The sequence below is a fragment of the Cucumis sativus genome, chromosome 7, assembly GCF_000004075.3.
Source record: "Cucumis sativus cultivar 9930 chromosome 7, Cucumber_9930_V3, whole genome shotgun sequence".
Taxonomy (NCBI): Eukaryota; Viridiplantae; Streptophyta; class Magnoliopsida; order Cucurbitales; family Cucurbitaceae; genus Cucumis; species Cucumis sativus.
In genome coordinates, this window is record NC_026661.2 from 8,148,169 (window position 1) to 8,165,985 (window position 17,817).

General features: G+C 36.0%; 2 protein-coding genes across 3 annotated transcripts; both read left to right on the plus strand.

Annotated features, from left to right (window-relative positions):
- Positions 1-2,483: 2,483 nt before the first annotated feature.
- On the plus strand, positions 2,484-6,124 carry LOC116405049 (mitochondrial import inner membrane translocase subunit TIM50-like). 2 transcript variants are annotated; one of them, XM_031888601.1, is made up of 2 exons: positions 2,484-2,891; positions 5,972-6,124. In XM_031888601.1, exons 1-2 carry the CDS (start codon positions 2,624-2,626, stop codon positions 6,067-6,069), a joined length of 366 nt encoding a protein of 121 aa, XP_031744461.1. In that variant the 5' UTR covers positions 2,484-2,623; the 3' UTR covers positions 6,070-6,124. The 2 variants fall into 2 exon arrangements, with proteins under 2 accessions (XP_031744461.1, XP_031744462.1); XM_031888602.1 differs by lacking the exon at positions 5,972-6,124 and adding an exon at positions 3,018-3,703 and having other exon boundaries at positions 2,490-2,891.
- A 3,427-nt stretch (positions 6,125-9,551) lies between these two features.
- On the plus strand, positions 9,552-10,453 carry LOC116405047. Its single transcript, XM_031888597.1, has 2 exons — positions 9,552-9,919; positions 10,228-10,453. Exons 1-2 carry the CDS (start codon positions 9,619-9,621, stop codon positions 10,254-10,256), a joined length of 330 nt encoding a protein of 109 aa, XP_031744457.1. The 5' UTR covers positions 9,552-9,618; the 3' UTR covers positions 10,257-10,453.
- The last annotated feature ends 7,364 nt before the right edge of the window (positions 10,454-17,817 follow it).

Here is a 17,817-nt window from a genome sequence, read left to right on the forward strand (position 1 = left end):
CTTAAGCCTCAGTTGATCCTCTAATGAAATATTGGTTTGTGGTCCAATCATTAAACTGAGTCCCTCTTAGGCCAATGAGAGGGCGAAACCCCTTGTTTAAGATCTAGAGTCAGCACTTAAGAGAACATCATTTCTACATTCCCTAGATGCAAATTGAAGTTAATCCCATTTTGCACCATATGTCCCCAATTACATAGGTTTGATTACTTTTGGAATAAGAGGTCTATTGGGCTAACGCTGACGAGTTGTCCTCACCTATGCAGATCTATAGATAATCCAAGTAAAGAGGAGTTCATAGTTAGTTTATAATTTAAATCAAGGTAACCTAGGTCATCAAAGTTGAAATAGTCAGTTTTAAACAATAAACGGTGTTATAATGTAAAAGTGACTATTTCATGGTCCGATCTTATGCAAACTCTTTTACATAGAATACCTCCCCTTGCACGTCTCTGTATGAGCGATTTGGAATTATTTCACATATACTAAATGAAAAGTGGGTTAGATCCCTTGTGTTCCCATAATAAGGCATTCAATTTTATTCCTATACTATAAGTCATTTAGATTATTTACTCGAATTTGATCCACATTTATGTCACTTCATAGAGTTCAAGTACTCTATTGTAGTCAATAAATCTTAGTTTATTGAATTTTAGTTTGTAACGAGCAAATCTCTTATTTAAGAACAATAATTCAATAACAACTTTATTGAATATTAGAACAATTTATACTCACAATCAAGAGTTTTAGAACATAAAACTAACAACCGGATATTAGCTTGAAACTATCTAACATAATAGAACATGATATTGTAACTAGGTAGAGCCCAATATTTACTTTTGAAACCCAATTAAAAGTTGACTGGCATTGTTTAAATAAAAGACCTACTAAGTATGAATACAGTTTATAGCTAACCTCCCTTTCCCTTACTAGAACAAACATTTATGATGTTTGAGGTGGGATGTTCAAAATTTTGTACAACACTTTTGTTGCAATAAAATCTCCAAAAAAAAAAAAAAAACCAGACTTTGTTTGATAATCATTGTTGTTTCTTGTTTTTTTGGAAAAAAGAAATGTAAACATAATTTTTTTATATTAATTTATTGTTTCGTGTTACTTGTGTTATTTTTTAAAAAATATTTTAACTTATTTTTAGTTTAAATATAATTTAGTTATGTAAAAAGTAAAATATATATATATAATTTATTAAAATATGAAAAGCATTTTCACAAATAGCAAAATATTGAAACTATCTACAAAATATAGGAAAATTCATCGAACTCTCTCGAGCCTATTTGAAAATTTTGCTATATTTTGTAAATAATTTCATTTTTTTGTGCTATTCATGATAATTTTCCAAAAAATAATCATAAAATACACATAAGTCTTGTTGCAAAATTAATAACCATAATACAATAGTTTTTATTAATTATAAACGGTTAAAATTTGATTTGAAATATGATTGTTCATTCAATTTATTTCTCCTAAATTATTTAAATTCAACTCAATTATATTATTACATAAATAATGTGGTTGTAAAATATTAAAGATAATCCAGTAAGAAAATTATATAACTCAATTATATTGTTACATAAATACAATGTTTGTAAAATATTAAAGATAATCTAGTGAGAAAATTATATAACTCAATTATATTATTACCAAATAGGGTGGTTATAAAATATTAAAGATAATATAGTGAAAAAATTATATAAGGTAAATTTCTAACTAATTTGAATGATACTATAAATAATAAATTTTATTTAAAATAACATATAAACGAATTTTGAAAATTGAAAAATTGAAAAAATTTAAATAAACATCCAGACAATTTAAATTGAGAAGATCAATATAATATATAAATTTATAATAAATATAGCTAGATAGAAAGAAAATTTTAAAATTAGATCTAAATTTTGAAAATCAAATAAGATTGTTTGACAAATTAAAATAATATATTTTATAAAAGTTTATTTATTAAAATAACATATTTAGAAGAAATTTTTAAAAAACAAATTTATATATAAAAACGTCTAACCAAATATTAACCAAATATTAAGTGTTTAAATTTTAAACTCATTTAGAAAAAAGTATTTAAAAAAATGTATTATTAAAAAACATTACGTTCGATTGAAAATTTAAAATTAAATTAAAATATAATTATAAAAAATTAGTAGAAGAAAAAATAAAAACAAATTAAAAAATATTAAACATACATAGAAAAGATTAAAAAAAGAAAAAAAGAAAAAAAGAAGTTAAAAATTATTAAACATATAAATACGAAAAGATAAGTAAATAAAAAAAGAGTTAAAACATATAAAAAAGAAAGAAAAATCTTCATATCTCTCCACCAATAAGTTAAGAGATTTGATTTTAAGATATAAAAAAAATAAAATAAAATGAGAACAGAACTAGTTTTATTTTTGTTCAATTTTAAATTTAAAGCGCCTCCCAAATGGAAATTGCAGCCAAACAAGCAGCTTCCAGAATACGATACACCGACTTCCAAATAGTCGCTCTAACTTCAAACCATTCCTCTCTCTCTTTGCCAAAACCCTACTTTCAAACTTGAAGAAAACAAACAAAATTGGAACACAAAATTGATCTAAACCCTAATCTTCCAACAATGTCCCCTCTCATTTTCCGATCCCGATTCTTTTCCCTTCTGAAGAATCGCCATGGCCGTCTTATGAGCTCCGACCTCGCTTCAACCCCTTCCAAAGATGCCCTCAATGCCTCTCAGAAGCTCGTCTCCGATCAGATTCCACCTGATGCTCAAACCACTTCTGCTACTTCTTCTTCTTCTTCCTCTAGTAAGCCCTGGAATTTCTTCAAGTATAGTTTGATTGGTGCTCTCACAGGTGCAACTGCGGTTGCTGGTTACGCCAGTTATGGTATTTTGTCCCTTCCTTCTTTATAACTCCTTATCTCTCGTTTAGCATGATGCTATTTGATCTGGTTTCTATTTGATTTTATTTCATGAATGGATTGGAGTTACGAGCTGTTGATTTGTTTTTCAGCCTATAGTTATGATGAAATTGAGGAGAAGGCGAAAACTTTACGTCGTTCTGCTAGTCATACATCGAGGAAAGTTTAAATGAAATATTTAAACTTTCCCTAACGTCGGGTGGAGTGACGTTGCAAAAAGTTTAATAATAATTATTGTTTAAACTTTCTCCAACGTGAAACCTGCCACACATCGTGGAAAGTGTACATATTGAAGTGACAATGGTCACCTTTCCCTAACGTGTGGCAGGGGACACGTTGAGGAAAGTTTAAATGATACAGACACTTTATTTATTTAAATAATAAATAATGAATTTATTACTTAAACCTTCTACGACGTGTGTACTACAGACGTAGGCAAAAGGTACATTTCTAGATATTTTCGAAGACGTCGGAGAAAGTCCACACTATTTATTCTACCTTCAAAACACAGAATAGAATGCAAAAAGAAAATGAACCCAAAACCGACCAAGAGAGAGGGAGAGTAGGAGAGTTGTGCTGCCGTCATCGTTCGTCTTTGCCGCCACCACTGTTGGAAGCGTCCTCTTTTCTTCTCTTTTTCTTTTTCATTTCAAATTTTTCACTTCACTGTACCCTTTCAAATCATAGCATAGCTAGAATCCAGAGCACCGCAAAATGTGTTTATGAATCCGCATTGAAACACAAAGTTAAAAAAAAAAAAAAAAACCCACAAAGAAACTACAAGAATAATAGAAGTATGCAATTGAAACAGAACGTAACAAGCTAGAAGAAGTAGATGATGATGATGAAAAACAAAGAAAAGAAAACAAAGTTTAGGCTTTTCACAATGTCACGTCGGGGAAGGGTTCCACGTTGTGATGTCGCGAAAACCCTTTCCCGACGTGCTGACAATGTGCGTCGGTGAGCGTTTCCCCATCATCAACATGATCTTCGTCAGGGAAAGTATCCCTAACGTACATGTCAACGTTGGGGTAAATGAATAAAATGGATTCTTGCAACTCTCTCGTGTGGTAAATGAATAAATGGACGTCATTTTCAAAACCAATATATATATAAAAAAAAAAGTAAATTCTATTCCAAAAGTGAGTCTTCTCTTCTCTCTTTCATCCAATTAATATTATAATTTGTAAATACAACAACGTAACACCCATTTGGAAGAATGAAAAGCAATATGGAGGAGGGAATTGTCTTTCAATAATTGCAGTCTAATTCCATGATCTATAACTTACATATAACATTCTACTACGTTCTTCCACAACTTTCCCACATCTCTTACCTAACAATATATTCAAATTTTGCCTTTTACAAACACTCAAAACTTTCTTTACACTCACTATTTATTTCTTTTTTTTAAACCCTTAATTAAAAACTATATTTTTTACAAAAAAAATATTTACAATTTACAAATTATAGTAAATTGTATTATCTATTAAACTCTTATTACTGATATCGATAGATTGTTACTCGTGTTTACTATCAAATTTAAAATTTTACTTATTTTATAAATATTTTTATTCATTTGGTTATATTTAGAAATGTTTCTAAGTTTATTTTTTGAATAAATATGCGCATCAAACTTAAAATTTTAGTTGATTTATTAATTAAATAAGAAAATAATATTTTTTTAAAAAGATGATTTTGGTTCTTTGTGAACTATTTTGTGAACCAAACTCCTATAGGAAAGATATCCCTCATGTTTCATATGGGAGATACAAAAAATATACTTGTTTGTTTTTTTTTTTTTTTTTTGAGATTTTCGGTTTTTTCAAGTATTCTCATTTTGTTTTTTCGAGCATGTTTTGTTCCATATTTTGAACATAATCAAAAGGGTGTGAAAATTTTGATCGGCTTCTAGTGCATATCTGATCAAGATAAACGAGTTTGGATTGTTTTATTCTAAGGCACTGTGGAAATTTTTCAAACTACTTGCACACCAGGCATAGCCGTGAAATGTCTTAAAAAGAGTGTGATCCACAACTAAATCTTTTACGAGCTTCTATTTTCTAAGTTTTGTTCGTAGCTTCTGTTTTCTGATTTTCATTCCCATTATCATGGAGCTAATTTGGAATTTTGGTTCTTCTGTTATTGTTGCATTCTTGTACTCAGTTTCTATGTGATTGTAATTGATCCAACATAACTTATGTTTTGAAAGAACATAGTAGGTTCAAACTACAATAAAATACACTCAAAACCCAAGTAAATGTTATATTTCTCAGACAAGATTCATATATGAAAATTTTGAAAAATTTTGAACTAAACACTCATGATCCTCACATCATTTCTCAATTAATTAATGACAAAGCTTCACACTACAAGAAAGACATTATATCTCAAAGCTTCTTTAGCATGTCGAGAGATAGGGTCTCTTCGGTGTCATGACATGAGCGTCGAAAGACCTTTAATAACTGACAAGTATATGTGATATAGAGTTTCATATTTAAATGTGATTTAAATATTGATAAAATGAATGTGAACTCATATTCGGAAGCTCATAATTGATGAAAATGGTCAAAGTTGTAAAAAGTTAAAATGTTGACTTTTGACTTTGAAAAGTCAAACTTTGATTGACTTTATATTCAAATGTGATTTGAATTTTAGAAAAATAAATGTGAATTCATACTCGGGAGATCAAAATTAGTCTATACAGATAAAATGGTAAGAAGTTAAAGTTTGACTTTGACTTGAATGGTCAAATGACCATATTGCTTTTCGACTAAAGTTAGTGGAAAAATCCAACATTTTGTTGGATAATCCCACTAACACTGAGTGGGATAAGTGGCTACATGAGATATAAACACCTAACCTACTAAGTTCTACTAATGATTAGTGGAATTTTAGGTGTTAGAGATGTGGTGAACTAATTACATGCATTTTTGTATGTAACTAGGTTATTTAAAGGGATTATTTCAAATATTAGAAGACTTTTGTCAATTTTGATAATTTTTATTTTTAAAAAAATTATACTAAATTGATATTTGTCTCCCAGATTTCAAACCTAAGTTCTTCCTCCATTTTCCACTTCTCTCTAAAATTTCTTCACTTATCGGGTCCCTCCCACCACCCAGTTCTAAGTCTGAAGAATAGTAGGTAATCTCTAGTGGTGGTCTCGTATTCGTGTTCGTGAGGAGATATCAAGGAATCAAGAAGGTATGAAGGTATGTTCTCTTTTAACCCTAATTTCATTTAGTTAGGATTTTATATGTAAATATCTAAATTGTTTAGATGTAATTAGAGTAAATTTGATCTTGTTTTTTGCTGCATGTGTCTCATGTTCTATCAATATATATGTATAAAACCTAAATCCTTAATAGCGTCTTCGTCTTCGATCTTTCCTAGCCTCACATAGTGGCACGTCTACTTCATGCCTCTCCACCTTGCCCCCCTCCGCCAGCAGCCTCTCTTCCAGTCTCATTGTCTCTTCGCCATTCCCAAAAAAGTTTGTCATCTTGCCTTACTTTTTTGCAGTTTGCACTCACAGTCGCCTCCTCCAAACTTAGGTTACTCTTCTTTCTTTCTACCTTTTTCCTTTACTTGAAATTATTATTTTGTTATTTCAAAAAAATTTGATTCATTTAGATCTTTATAATTAATTGTTTTTTGTGAGCTCTCTAAAATTATAAAAACATGGTTGGCACTTGGTAACTTTTTTCACATTCTTGTTGGTTGAGAAAAGGAACATAAATTATATTTCATAATTATTAATTTCAATTTATACACTATATATCTTCATCCTTCTTTTTCTTTGATTCTCTACTCCTATTTCTCTATTTATAAAGAACTTCGATAAAAGTTGCCTTTCTACCTTTGCGTTGCTGATTTACAAATGATAAACATGTAGTACAAGTTTTTATATCGCTTGTCCAAGTGTAAGCAAAACGATAGGTTTTCTAAGTAAGCTAGTGTCAAACACAAAAAACTATCAAATCTTAGTTCTAAGATCTACTTCTCATTTAAGCGATATACAATTCTATATAGTATAAAGTAAATGTGTGTATGTGTATTAAAAACTACTATTTATACTAGAGATTCTGTAAAAGATGATTAGAAATGGGGGAAGTGTGGAAAGTGGACTAATCTTGTATTGAGAAAGTGTGAAGGAAAGTCTCTTTGTTATAGGAAAATAAGTCATGCAGTAGTCTTTGACGGGATAAAGATCAATTAATTATCTTCTAATTAAGGTGAACACCTCTCAGTGCCTAAACACCATACTTACTCACCTCTTGGGTTTCAAATGATAAAGATAAATTACTTGATAACTATCTAGATATCATCACTTGTAGGGTCATAAAGGGTGACAACCTCTCAGCGTCGTGTTACCACACTTGTTCTTCTTTCAGGACACAAGTCATGGAGGTTTAATCACCACATGATGAAGTTTGTCTCCAAACTCCTTTATGTGTGTGTTTAGTTATGTTCTTGCTACTTACTCTCTCGAGCAGTTGGTGAAAAATACTGGCCAAGCGATGGAGTAAAGCTCAGTTAAACGCGATGAACCTTATAAGCAAGATCTCTTATCAAGAACTTATCACGAGTCTAAACTACTTATAACACTTCAACAGATGAACAATAAAGAAATGATAGATTGAAAGGAAATAAAGTTACAATGTCTTAAAGAATGTAGGCCTTTCGGCCATGTATAATATGAAAGTCAACATTACGAAAGTACAAAAATTGAAAGCAAGAAAGGGACTCGAGCCGCAGAATGCCTAAGAACGTGTGTAGTAGCCAAGGAATGAGAGAAATGTCGTGATAGCACTACCCTTCCTTTATATAACAGCTCCTCATTACTCCACTAGTACTTTCCTCCTTGGTTCACCCCTTTTTTAGCTCTACTATAATTCTCTGGAGTTCTTGATCATTCTCAACTTCCTTCTCTATAAGTTCTACGTCAACAATGCCCGTTGTCGTCATTGTGTTTAACTCCACAGTTTGATCTTTCCTTAAGAGTGCATCAACGGTTTTATTCTGCAAACCCGGTTAGTATAATATCTCGAAATCACACCCCAAGAGTTTAGTTAACCATTTCTGGAATTGAGGCTGAACTTCCCTTTGTTCCAACAAGAATTTCAGAGCTTTCTAATCTAAAATAATAGTGAATTTCCTCACCAGTAGGTAGTGCCTCCATTTCTGCACTAAGAGAACAACTGCCATGAGTTTCCGTTCATATATGGACTTAACTTGAGCTCTTGAGGAAAGAGCTCAAGTTTCTGACTGAAGAATGCTATAGGGTGTCCTTGTGCAACAGCACTCCTAAGCCTACTCCTGAAGTATCAGTCTCAATTGTAAATGGCTTTGACCAATCAGGCAGTGCTAACACTGGTATGGTCGTCATTGCTAATTTCAGTTGTTCATAAGCTGCTATGGCTTCCTCATTCCACTTGAACGCGTTCTTCTGAAGTAACTTAGTTAAGGGCGTGGCAATCTCCCCATAACTCTTCACAAACTTCCGATAATATCCAGTCAGTCGGCCCTAGAAATCCCCTCAGCCCAATTATGTCCTTCAGTTGTGGCCAATTAATCATGCTTCGAATCTTTTCCTCATCAGCTTCGACTCCTCTACTGGAAATCATGTGCCTCAAATACTGAACTTAGGAGTGGGCTATTACACATTTGTTTCTATTTGCAAATAGTTGATCATCCCTCAATATGGCAAATACCATCCCCAAATGTTTCATATGCTCGTTATATTAGCACTATAAACTAAAATATCATTAAAAAAAGACAAGAACACATCTTCTGAGGAAAGGTTTGAATATCTGGTTCATCAAAGATTGGAAGGTGGCCGGAGCATTAGTGAGACCAAAAGGCATCACCAAGAATTCGTAGTGCCCTTCGTGCGTGCGAAAAGCTGTCTTCTCCACATCTTCCCCCTTCATTCTTATCTGATGATATCCAGATTTAAGATCTAATTTAGAGAATAATGTTGCCCCATGTAGTTCATTTAGGAGTTATTCAATCACCAGAATGGGAAATTTGTCGGCCACGGTTACTTGATTCAGTTTACGGTAGTCTACACAGAATCTCCATCTCTATCCTTCTTCTTCACCAATAGTACCGGGCTAGAGTAAGGGTTGTGACTTGGCCAAATCACCCTTGCTTGTAGCATTTCTATCACCAGTTTTTCAATCTCTTCTTTTCGTACATGTCCATACTTATATGGTCGAACATTGATTGGTGTGATCGGGTAAAGTCAAAATGCGGTGGTCTACGGTTCTCTTGGGAGGTAAACCTATTGGTAGCCTAAATATGTACGTGTACTGATTGAGTAATTGTTGAACCATGGGTAATCCTTCATCATCTCCTTTTAACTCACTTTTTGTTTCATATTCCTCTTCCCATTCAACTTCATAATTTTGTAATTCTAAAAGAAATCCTTGGTCGCCTGATTGCCATGCTTTTTCTATGGTCCTTAACGAACATTCTGACTTGATGAGGGAAGGGTCCCCTTTCAGTGTTATTCTTCTTCTTTTTTCCAAAATGTCATGGTTAGGGATGATCAGTGCACTTTCATGGTTCCTGTCGAATCAAGCAATTGCATCCCTAAGACCAAGTCTACATTTCCCAGTTCCACCGCCAAGAAGTCAACTATGGGTCCCCTTTCAGTGTTATTCTTCTTCTTTTTTCCAAAATGTCATGGTTTCTGTCACCAATAACCCTCGGGCACCTCAGAGGAATAGTACTGATCATCGAAAACCAGAGCCTGTAGAGATTGTTTGTAACTACTGTCGTAAGCCAGGCCATATGAAACGTGATTGTCGGAAATTGCTATGTAAGAATAGTCAACGATCTCAACATGCTCAGATAGCCTCCACATGTGATATACCAGAGGCGTCAGTTACTATTTCGACAGATGAGTTTGCTAAGTTTCAGAATTACCAAGAGTCATTACAAGCGTCATCTTCCTCTACTCCGATTGCATCCACTGTTGCCCCAGGTAAAGTAAAGTGTCTTCTTACATCATCTACCAAATGGGTCATAGACTCTGGTGCCACAGCTCATATGACAGGTAATTCTCACCTATTTTCTAGACCGTTGTCCCCTGCCCCTTTTCCATCGGTTACATTGGTCGATGGCTCCACATCTTCTGTTCTTGGCTCTGGCACTATTCACCTTACCCCATCATTTTCTCTCTCTTCTGTGTTACATTTGCCTAACTTATCCTTTAATTTAATTTCTACTAGTCAACTTACTCATGACCTAAATTGTGTTGTCATGTTCTTTTCTGGTTATTGCTTGTTTCAGGATCGTGTGACGAAGAAGATTATTGGTAGAGGATATGAGTCAGGAGGCCTTTATCTCTTTGATCATCAAGTATCGCAAGCTGTGGCGTGTCCTGTCGTTCCCTCTCCTTTTGAAGTCCATTGTCGTTTAGGTCATCCATCTTTGTTCGTGTTGAAGAAACTTTATCCAGAATTTAGGTCTTTGTCCTCTTTAAATTGTGATTCGTGTCAATTTGCGAAATTTCATCGTCTTAATGAAAAATCGTTCTGAGTTATTATCTCATTTTTGTGCCTTTCATACTGAAATAAAAAACCAATTTAATGTCTCTATCAAAACTTTGTGTACTGATAATGCGGGTGAATATTTTTCTCATTCTCTTGGCTCTTACTTGTGTGAAAATGGCATTATTCATCAATCTTCCTGTGCTGACACTCCATCTCAAAAATGGTGTTGCAGAGCGGAAAAATAGGCATTTACTTGAAACTGCCCGTGCTTTATCGTTTCAAATGCATGTTTCAAAAATCTTTTGGGTTGATGCTGTCTCTACAGCTTGTTTTTTGATTAATAGAATGCCTTCCTCTGTTCTTATATGGTGAGATTCCCTATCGTGTTCTTTTTCCTACCAAGCATTTGTTTCCTATTGCTCCTAAGATATTTGGTTGTGTCTGTTTTGTTCGTGACGTTCGTCCTCATCATACTAAGTTAGATCCCAAATCCTTGAAGTGTAATCTCTCTTGGGTTATTCACCGTGTTCAAAAGGGTTATCGTTGTTATTGTCCAACCTTTAAAAGGTATCTGGTTTCGCCTGATGTTGTTTTTTTGAAGATACACCCTTTACTTCATCACCATCGAGTTTGTGTCAGGGGGAGGATGACAATCTTTTTATATATGAGGTTACCTCTCCCACACCATCCTTGTCTACTGATGTGCCTCCTTCCCGCCTGTTGATTTCTCAAGTCTACTCCCGACGACCACCACCAACAACCTTCAGACTCATGTCCTCCATCAATGCTTCCTTCATCATGTGATCCAGCGCCAAGTGATGATCTTCCTATTGCTCTTCGCAAAGGTAAACGCAAGTGTACTTACCCCGTTTCTTCCTTTATTTCCTATCACCAGTTATCTCCCTCCACATATGTGTTTATTACGTCTCTTGAGTCCACATCTATTCCTAACTCTGTTCATGAAGCTTTGTCTCATCCTCGCTGGCAAAATGCAATGATTAAGGAGATGACTGGTTTAGATGATAATGGTACTTGGGATTTGGTATCTCGTCCTGCAGGAAAGAAGGCCATTGGTTGTAAATGGGTGTTTGCTGTCAAGATGAATCCTGATGAGAACAGTGGCTCGTTTAAAGGCTCGCCTTGTTGCCAAAGGTTATGCTCAAATCTATGGCACTGATTATTCAGATACATTCTCTCTGGTTGCCAAGTTAACTTCCATTCGCCTATTTCTTTCCATGGCTGCTACCAATAAATGGTCGTTGCATCAACTTGACCTTAAGAATGCTTTTCTTCACGGTGATCTTCAAGAGGAAGTTTATATGGAACAACCACCAGGGTTTGTTGCTCAGGGGAGAGTGATAAAGTATGTCGCCTTCGAAAATCTATGTATGGTTTGAAACAGAGTCCTCGTGCGTGGTTTGGTAAGTTTAGTCAAGCCCTTGTATGCTTTGGTATGAAGAAGAGTACATCTGATCATTCAGTTTTCTGTCGCCGATCTGAGAAGGGTATAATTCTACTAGTTGTATATGTTGATGATATTGTTATTACTGGAAATGATGCATTGGGTATTTAGTCTCTCAAAACTTTCCTTCAGGGTCAGTTTTATACAAAAGATTTGGGCCAATTGAAATATTTTTTGGGCATTGAAGTGATGAGAAGCAAGAAAGGTATTTATTTGTCTCAACGAAAATATGTACTTGATTTGTTGTCTGAAACAGGAAAATTAGGCGCCAAACCAAGTGGCACTCCAATGATGCCAAATGAGCAACTTGTTAAAGAAGGAGAATTATGTAAAGATCCTGAGAGATATAGGAGATTAGTTGGGAAGTTGAACTACTTAACAGTGACTCGACCAGACATTGCATATTCTGTAAGTGTTGTAAGTCAATTCATGTCTTCCCCTACAGTGGATCATTGGGCTGCAGTAGAGCAGATTTTGTGTTATCTAAAAGCTGCTCCTGGACGTGGGATCCTATACAAAGATCATGGACATACGAGAGTTGAATGTTTTTCTGATGCTGATTGGGCGGGGTCTCGTGAGGATAGGAGATCGACTTCTGGATATTGTGTTTTTGTAGGTGGAAACTTAGTTTCATGGAAGAGTAAGAAACAAAATGTTGTTTCTCGTTCGAGTGCTGAGTCAGAATATAGAGCTATGGCACAATCTGTGTGTGAAATAGTATGGATTCACCAACTATTATCTGAGATAGGCTTCAGTAACGAACTAAACATATTGAGGTGGATTGTCACTTCATTCGTGAGAAAATCCAAGATAGGTTGGTGTCCACAGGATATGTGAAGACCGGAGAACAATTGGGAGATATTCTAACTAAAGCTTTAAATGGAACAAGGATAAGCTAGCTATCTGTGCAACAAGCTGGGCATGATCGACATATTTGCTCCAGCTTGAGGGGGAGTGTTATGATATATATATATATTACATATGTCCTTTATTGTAATTTTACATTGTCTCTAGGGTTGTTAAATTTGGTAGTATGGGGTTCCATCTCAAAACCAATTGGCAATGAGAGGAGTAGCCCATCTACCTTATATGGAGTATGAGTCCCCTTGGTTTTTCCAATGTGGGACTCTCAACTTCTCCAACAAATTTTATAGAAGGACTACCCTTAGTTGGAGATATAATGTAATTATGGTGGTAGTTGACCTTTTAAGTAAGTACTCCTACTTCCTAACTCTTAAACACCCAAAACAAGTAGCTTCTATATTTATGGAAAGAGTAGTCAGCAAACATGGCATTTCCAAGTCTATTATTACAAATAGTTATAAGATTTTTTTTACCAATTTCTTGAGGGAGTTATTCACCACCAAGGGCACGCTTTTAAAAAGAAGCACGGCTTTTCATCCGCAAACAGACGGAAAAACAGAAAGAGTAAACAAGTGTCAGGAGACCTATCTAAGGTGCTTCTGTAATGAACAGCCGAGAAAATGGGACAAGTCGATTCCTTGGGCAAAGTTGTGGTACAACACCACCTTCCATACGTCTATCAAAGTAACTCCTTTTCAAACTGTTTATGGCAGACCCCCCCCCCCCCCCCCCATTATTATCGTATGGGATGAATAAATCTCCAAATAATGAGTTAGAAGCCATGTTAAAAGAAAGAGACTTAGCAATCAATGCCTTGAACGAAAATCTTTGTGCAGTCCAAAACCGAATGAAAAAAAAATGGCAGATCGGAATCGGAGAGAATTGAAGTTCAAGGTAGGGGATGAAGTCTATTTGAAACTAAGACCCAATAGACAACGCTCATTGGCTAGAAAGAAGTGTGAGAAACTAACGCCAAAATTTTATGGGTCGTACAAGATTACAGAGGAGATTGGAGAGGTCGTGTACCGTTTGAAGTTACCAGCAGAAGCTGTCATTCACAATGTGTTCCACATTTCTCAACTGAAACTGAAACTCAAAAAACATGTAGTCCAACGTCAACAACCTATCCTAACTGAGGACTTCGAATTGCAGTTGTGGCCAAAAACTGTGTTGGGAGTATGCTGGAATAAAGAGCTGAGTGGAAATGAATGACTAATTAAATGGAAAAATCTACCAGATAGAGAAGCCACGTGGGAATCAGTCTATCTGCTGAATCAGCAGTTTTCTAATTTTCACCTTGAGGGCATGGTGAACTTGGAACCAAGGGGTATTGTAAGACCTCAATCGTTCACACATATAAAAAGAAGAGTAGGAAGGTAAATGAACAAACAATTAATGATGAGAGAATGTGTAAGGATTCTACTTGAATCACACAATTGTTTGTTCATTTACCTTTCTGCCCCTCCTTTTATATGTGTGAATGATTGGGGTCTTACAATACCCCTAGGTTCTAACTCACCTTGTCCTCAAGGTGGAAGCTAGGGAACTGCTGATTCAGTAGATATACTGATTCCCATGTTGCCTCACTATCCGGTAGATTCTTCCATTTGACCAGCCATTCATTTCCACACGTCTCCTTGTTCCATCATACTCCCAACACAGTTTCCGGCCATAATTGTAATTTGAAGTCCTCGGTTAAATATAGGCGGTTACTGTTGAACGACATGTTGTTTTCCCAACTTCAGTTTCAATTGGGAAATGTGGAAAACATTGTGAATTACAGCTTCTAGTGGTAGTTTCAAACGATACGTGACCTCCCCTATCTCCTCAATAATCTCATACAGCCCATAAAATTTCGAAGCTAGCTTCTCACATTTCTTTCTAACTAATGATCTTTGTCTATAGGGCCGTAGTTTCAAATAAACTTCATCACCAACTTTGAACTTGAGTTATCTGCGATTCTGATCTACCATTTTTTTCATTCTGTTTTGGGCCGTACAGAGGTTTTCTTTCAAGGCATTGATTGCTAAATCTCTTTCTTTTAACATGGCTTCTACCTCATTATTTGAAGATTTTTCATCCCATAAGATAACAATGGAGGGGAGGTGGAGGGTATTAATATAATTAGATTATTCTTAGGAGATTATTCTGGAGATATTATTCTGGAGATATTATTTGATATTATTTCCTTAAGTGTATTTCTCTATGGTTATATATAGGCTTGTATCTCTATTAAATAATCAATGAAAGATAGATTAATTCCATAAAATCAACATGGTATCAGAGCAATAGGGTTTTAGTCTCCTTGTATTCTAGCCGTCACATTCCCGTTCGTCTGTCTCCGTTGATTCGTCGACGTAGGCAGAGCCATACCCATCAGTAATCAACACATCATGTCTCCAAGTAATTCGCTCTGCCTCCTAGATCAAAATCCTCATCTCTGATTCTGCCGCCGCCGCCACTACTCCTTCCGCCATCACTGCTCCTTCCATCCACACAGTTCGTCGCACTCTCGACCCATATCCGCTCTCCATTCGTCCTCACTTAGATCTACTTGTGCGCACATTGCAAGCACCGATTTGTTCGTGCATCTCTGTTCGTGTCTTCGACTTCCAGATCCGTGTTTTATTTCATCTTTCGCCTTCGAATCATACTGTTCCAGATCAGACCGACCTGCCACCGCCGCCCTTTACTCGTACCAAACAATCTCTTTCGATTGAAGACTCCCGATCCTGAAGAGGGTGAATCTTTGTTCAAATCCATGATCCACCGCTCTGCTCCACTCACAGCCGACGACGCACAGGTTCGGCTCTTGTCCGCTCTCCATTTGTGAAGCTCGCCGTCATGAAACACATCTTCTCTTTTTGCGAAGAACGCCGCAAAGCTCTCTATCTACTCAACCTCTCAACTCTCTTCAGTTTTCGTTCTGTTCACCCAGATTTCCTTAGTTCTTAGCAAACTCAAGTTTGTGATTTCAACCTTGAGTTTGAGGGAGGGTATTAATATAATTAGATTATTCTTAGGAGATTATTCTGGAGATATTATTCTGGAGATATTATTTGATATTATTTCCTTAAGTGTATTTCTCTATGGTTATATATAGGCTTGTATCTCTATTAAATAATCAATGAAAGATAGATTAATTCCATAAAATCAACATGGTATCAGAGCAATAGGGTTTTAGTCTCCTTGTATTCTAGCCGTCACATTCCCGTTCGTCTGTCTCCGTTGATTCGTCGACGTAGGCAGAGCCATACCCATCAGTAATCAACACATCATGTCTCCAAGTAATTCGCTCTGCCTCCTAGATCAAAATCCTCATCTCTGATTCTGCCGCCGCCGCCACTACTCCTTCCGCCATCACTGCTCCTTCCATCCACACAGTTCGTCGCACTCTCGACCCATATCCGCTCTCCATTCGTCCTCACTTAGATCTACTTGTGCCGCACATTGCAAGCACCGATTTGTTCGTGCATCTCTGTTCGTGTCTTCGACTTCCAGATCCGTGTTTTATTTCATCTTTCGCCTTCGAATCATACTGTTCCAGATCAGACCGACCTGCCACCGCCGCCCTTTACTCGTACCAAACAATCTCTTTCGATTGAAGACTCCCGATCCTGAAGAGGGTGAATCTTTGTTCAAATCCATGATCCACCGCTCTGCTCCACTCACAGCCGACGACGCACAGGTTCGGCTCTTGTCCGCTCTCCATTTGTGAAGCTCGCCGTCATGAAACACATCTTCTCTTTTTGCGAAGAACGCCGCAAAGCTCTCTATCTACTCAACCTCTCAACTCTCTTCAGTTTTCGTTCTGTTCACCCAGATTTCCTTAGTTCTTAGCAAACTCAAGTTTGTGATTTCAACCTTGAGTTTGAGGGAGGGTATTAATATAATTAGATTATTCTTAGGAGATTATTCTGGAGATATTATTCTGGAGATATTATTTGATATTATTTCCTTAAGTGTATTTCTCTATGGTTATATATATAGGCTTGTATCTCTATTAAATAATCAATGAAAGATAGATTAATTCCATAAAATCAACAGAGGGGAGGTCTGCCATAAACAGTTTGGTAAGGAGTTGTTTTGGTGGACGCATGGAAAGTGATATTATACCATAACTCTGCCCAAGGAATTACTTTATCCCATTTTCTTGCATGCTCATTGCAGAAACATCTTAGATAGGTCTCTAGGCACCTATTTACTCTCTCGGTTTGTCCATCAGTTTGCGGGTGACATGTTGTGCTTCTTTTCAAAAGTGTGTCCATGGTGGTGGATAACTCTTTCCAGAAATTGCTAAGAAAGATCTTATCCCGATCGATAATAATGGATTTGGGAATACCATGTTTGCTGACCACTCTTTCTAGAAAAATTGAAGCCCATTGCTTCGCTGTGTACGGGTGTTTAAGAGTTAAGAAGTAGGAATACTTACTTAAACGGTCAACTACTACCATAATTACATTACATCCCTCGCTAAGGGTAGTCCCTCTATGAAATCCATCCAATCTTCCAATATCTTTTCAAGAATGGGAATGGGTTGTAGCACTCTGGTAGGATTGGTAGCTTCGAATTTGTTACGTTGGCATATGTCACACTCTTCCACATATTATAGAATGAGGTTGAACTTCCCTTTGTTCCAACCAGAATTTCAGAGCTTTCTGATCTAAAATAATAGTGAATTTCCTCACCAGTAGGTAGTGCCTCCATTTCTGCACTGAGAGAACAACTGCCATGAGTTCCCGTTCATATATGGACTTAACTTGAGCTCTTGAGGAAAGAGCTCAAGTTTCTGACTGAAGAATGCTATAGGGTGTCCTTGTGACAACAGCGCTCCTAAGCCTACTCCTGAAGTATCAGTCTCAATTGTAAATGGATGTGACCAATCAGGCAGTGCTAACACTGGTATGGTCATCATTGCTAATTTCAGTTGTTCAAAAGTTGCTATGGCTTCCTCATTCCACTTGAACGCGTTCTTCTGAATTAACTTAGTTAAGGGCGCGGCAATCTCCCCATAACTCTTCACAAACCTTCGATAATATCCGGTCAGCCCTAGAAATCCCC

Bases quoted from the DNA above. Each gene is read 5' to 3' on its own strand.
- LOC116405049 (XM_031888601.1), top strand. From the start codon at position 2,624: ATGTCCCCTCTCATTTTCCGATCCCGATTCTTTTCCCTTCTGAAGAAT. The intron at 2,892-5,971 runs GTATTTTGTCCC...TTTGTCTCCCAG, and splicing joins TGCTGGTTACGCCAGTTATG to ATTTCAAACCTAAGTTCTTC.
- LOC116405047 (XM_031888597.1), top strand. From the start codon at position 9,619: ATGGTTTCTGTCACCAATAACCCTCGGGCACCTCAGAGGAATAGTACT. The intron at 9,920-10,227 runs GTAAAGTAAAGT...TGCTTGTTTCAG, and splicing joins TGCATCCACTGTTGCCCCAG to GATCGTGTGACGAAGAAGAT.